This window comes from Protobothrops mucrosquamatus, unplaced genomic scaffold (assembly GCF_001527695.2).
Source record: "Protobothrops mucrosquamatus isolate PMUCROS unplaced genomic scaffold, P.Mucros_1.0 scaffold10667, whole genome shotgun sequence".
In the NCBI taxonomy this organism is placed as follows: Eukaryota; Metazoa; Chordata; class Lepidosauria; order Squamata; family Viperidae; genus Protobothrops; species Protobothrops mucrosquamatus.
Window position 1 is genome coordinate 5023 of NW_015396453.1, and position 3243 is coordinate 8265.

General features: G+C 46.7%; 1 protein-coding gene across 1 annotated transcript; it reads left to right on the forward strand.

Moving 5' to 3' along the window:
- Positions 1-210: 210 nt before the first annotated feature.
- Positions 211-483, forward strand: LOC107301207 (HLA class II histocompatibility antigen, DR beta 5 chain-like; the record flags this gene model as incomplete). Its single annotated transcript, XM_015830464.1, has 1 exon — positions 211-483. A coding segment is annotated over one exon (273 nt), but the record flags the coding sequence as incomplete, so codon positions are not given.
- Positions 484-3243: the final 2760 nt, after the last annotated feature.

Consider the following 3243-nt stretch of genomic DNA (forward strand, 5'->3'; position numbering starts at 1 on the left):
CCAGACCCCCACCAAGGGGGAATCCCGCTGGGACCGACGGTTCCCCATCCCTCCTCCAGGGGGCACCTTCCGGCAGTCCCTCACAGCAGGTCTCCTGTCGCTCCGCCTTCCCGTCGCTCCGCCCCTCCTCTAGTAGCCGCTGGGAACGATGGGCCCTGGAGTCCCTCCTGAGGGCTTTCCTCTTTCTGCTCCACCCCCCACCCCCCGCAGCCCATTTCCTCCTCCAGGAGAAGACCGAGTGCCATTTCTTCAACGGGACGCAGCGGGTGCGGTTCCTGGACCGAGACATCTACGACCGGCAGGAGATCAGGTACTTCGACAGCGATCTCTGGAAATACGTGGCCGTCACTCCGTTGGGGCAGCCCGCTGTGGACAAGTGGAACAGCGATAAGGCCATCCTGCAGTTCCAGAAGGCCTGCGTGGATTCCTTCTGCCGATACAACTATGGGACTGCCCAGAGGGCTTCTGTGGTTGGCCGGAGAGGTGAGTGGGGGAGGGGGAGTTCTACGGGGGGGGAATGCAGGGACCCCCCTTTTCATTTCATTTATTAGGACTCTCCCGGATAAAGATTTGCCCCTTATGCATTCTCTGCTCTCCGATCTATGAAATTTATTCATTGGTATTTCTTGCTATTTATTGATACTCCTAATCCCTTCACCTCCCTCCAAGCGGGGATCTGGATGGCATAGGATATAACATCACCCCTAGATAAAAATGTATAAAAAGGAAGGTGAAAAAATAAATTACCATTAAAAAGTTTGAAATTCTACAACTATGACAATTAAACATGCAAAAGGGAAGAAATAGATTCCTCTCCTTCCCATCAGTCCCACCATCTTCCTTCTCTTCCCACGGTCCAAAGTTTCCCCTGCCCAGAAAAACTTCTTTCCAGAATATTATACCAAATATTATATTTTTCGGGTGTGGGGGAGGAATCCAGCCAGGTCTCTCTCTTTCCCAGTATATAGATATATTTCAATATAATCTATACACTATTTTAATATAATATTTTATATTAATAAATCAATAATACATATATTGATTTACTTATCAACTTTTAAAACCATCTCTCTCTCACAGAGAGGGACTTTGCATGGTATACCCATAAAATATAAAACCACCAAAATAATCTATAGGATTTAAAAGACAAGAATGATTAAAATGCAGTAGTAAATTAAAAGGGGGGGCTTCAGGAGGCCTACCAGCCCCACGGCTGCCTCCTCCTCTGTGCCCCCCAAGCAAAGCCCCAGAGCCCCCTTTTCACCCCTTTCCGGAAGGCCAGGAATGGGGGAGGGGCTCCCTTCACCTCTGGGGCCTTTGGGATTTCAGGATAAAAAGTGAACTTCCAAAGGTCTGGAAAAGGGAATTAGGGAAGGCTCTTTCGTCTGCTGTGCCCTGTCCCTCTTTTAGCTCTTCTTATCCTTTATTCAGAGTCATTTGTTCATCCAATTTTGGGGGTCTGGGAGAAAAGCCCCCCTGGAGACCCCCCTTTATGGTCACAGACTCAGCTCCACCTGCAGCCGAATCGCTTCCCTCTTCATATCTGGGAAGGTTCCTCATTTGGGGGCAAAGATTCAAAAAAACCCCACAAAAATTAATGCTGAATTTCGGGCATTCGTTCAGCCCTGAAGCCTCGGATTGTTTAGTTCCCTGTTCCAGATTCCTGGCAAATTGCTTACATTTGTTCTAATTTTATTTGTTTATATTATTATTATTTATTTCTATCAACTGATAAGGTTTCATTGTGCAAAACAAGTGTTTCATCTGCAGTTGTTGCCATTTGTTGTTGCCAGGGTCTTCCAAAATAATATCCTACCAAAGAATTAAATAAGGTCTTTCTTCCACAAGAGAAAAACCGCCAGATCCCAAGAGAAAAAGGCATTTTACAGGGAGACGCTGGGCATCTGCTCCTTCCGGAAATTGTGGAATATTTAAGGGGAACCGACACAGATTTTGTTCTCTGCATATTCAGTCTGGAATTCATGTTTACTCCTAAATTCTTCCCTGCAAACCTTCCCTGCTCATAAGAGAATCCCTCAACGGAGAAAAATATTGTTAGCAAAAGTTCGCTGAGCTGGAGTGGATCTATGGAGGACCCTCTTGGGGGGGCTCACTCAGCCCTCCCCCCCCATTAATCCACCCAAGAGTTGTGCCATTTGCTGAAGGAGGAGATCAAGAGGGATCCCTTCCAAGGCTCTTCTGTGATCCTGGGATCTGCCTGATCTCCTCAGCTACCTTCCCTTTCCCCAAGATCCCCTCCCCCCCAGATCCTTTCCGCCCTCCCTGTCCGGAATGGGGCAACTCACCGCAGGACAATTCAACAATTTTATTCAATCATTTAAAATAATTTTAAAAATGTTTTTTTTTTAATTTTTGTCCTTTACATTTCATTTCTTTCCTCCCTCGGCCTCCTTCCTTTCCTGATTCTCTTTCTCCATTTCTTCCATATTATGCAAGTTGTCCTAGACCCCTCCCTGCCCCCCCATCCCAGGTAGGAGGGTCGGACCCCTCCCCACCTCCTTCCCCTGGGGAAATGGGGCTGGGAGGGAGGCCGGACGGCTGCAGGGAGAGGATTGGAGGGGGGGAACCTGGGCAGAAAAAGCCAAAGGTTCAAGTACAGATTAGGCGAAATCTGGCTCAAAATCAGGGGGTCCTAATGGGGAGCCTCACACTGGAGGTAGTTGTTGAATTCAGAGGCAATCCCCCCTCCCCCCTCATATGTCCTGTTCCTCCCATTCTTTTAGCTATAATTTTATCTTGATTGGGAATTCCATTTTGATTGCTATAGAAATATTTATCTGTTGGGATTTTAATGTGTTAATGCTGTAAGCCAGGGCTTTTCAACCTTTTCACCGACTGTACCACTTTTAGGATATATGGGAATATTCAAGTACCACCTAGCAAGGTGTCAAACACTTGATGACCAAAAAAAAAAACTGTTTAAAGTTGCAATTCTACTGAAATGACTTATGACCATTTTTCACACTTATGACCATTGCAGCAGGCCCAGTGTCATGTGATTTATATTTGGATGCTTGGCAACAGATTCATATTTATGATGGTCACAGTGTTCAAGGGTCATGTGATCCCCTTCTGCAACCTTTTGACAAGCAAACTTTTGACTTGGCAGGTGGCCAAGTGCTAAGGCGGGACTTCCTTCCCTCCCTCCTTCCTTCCCTGCTTCCCTCTTTCTCATTCCCATCTCCTTCTGAAGGAAGAATTTGAACCCCCCCCTATTTCCCC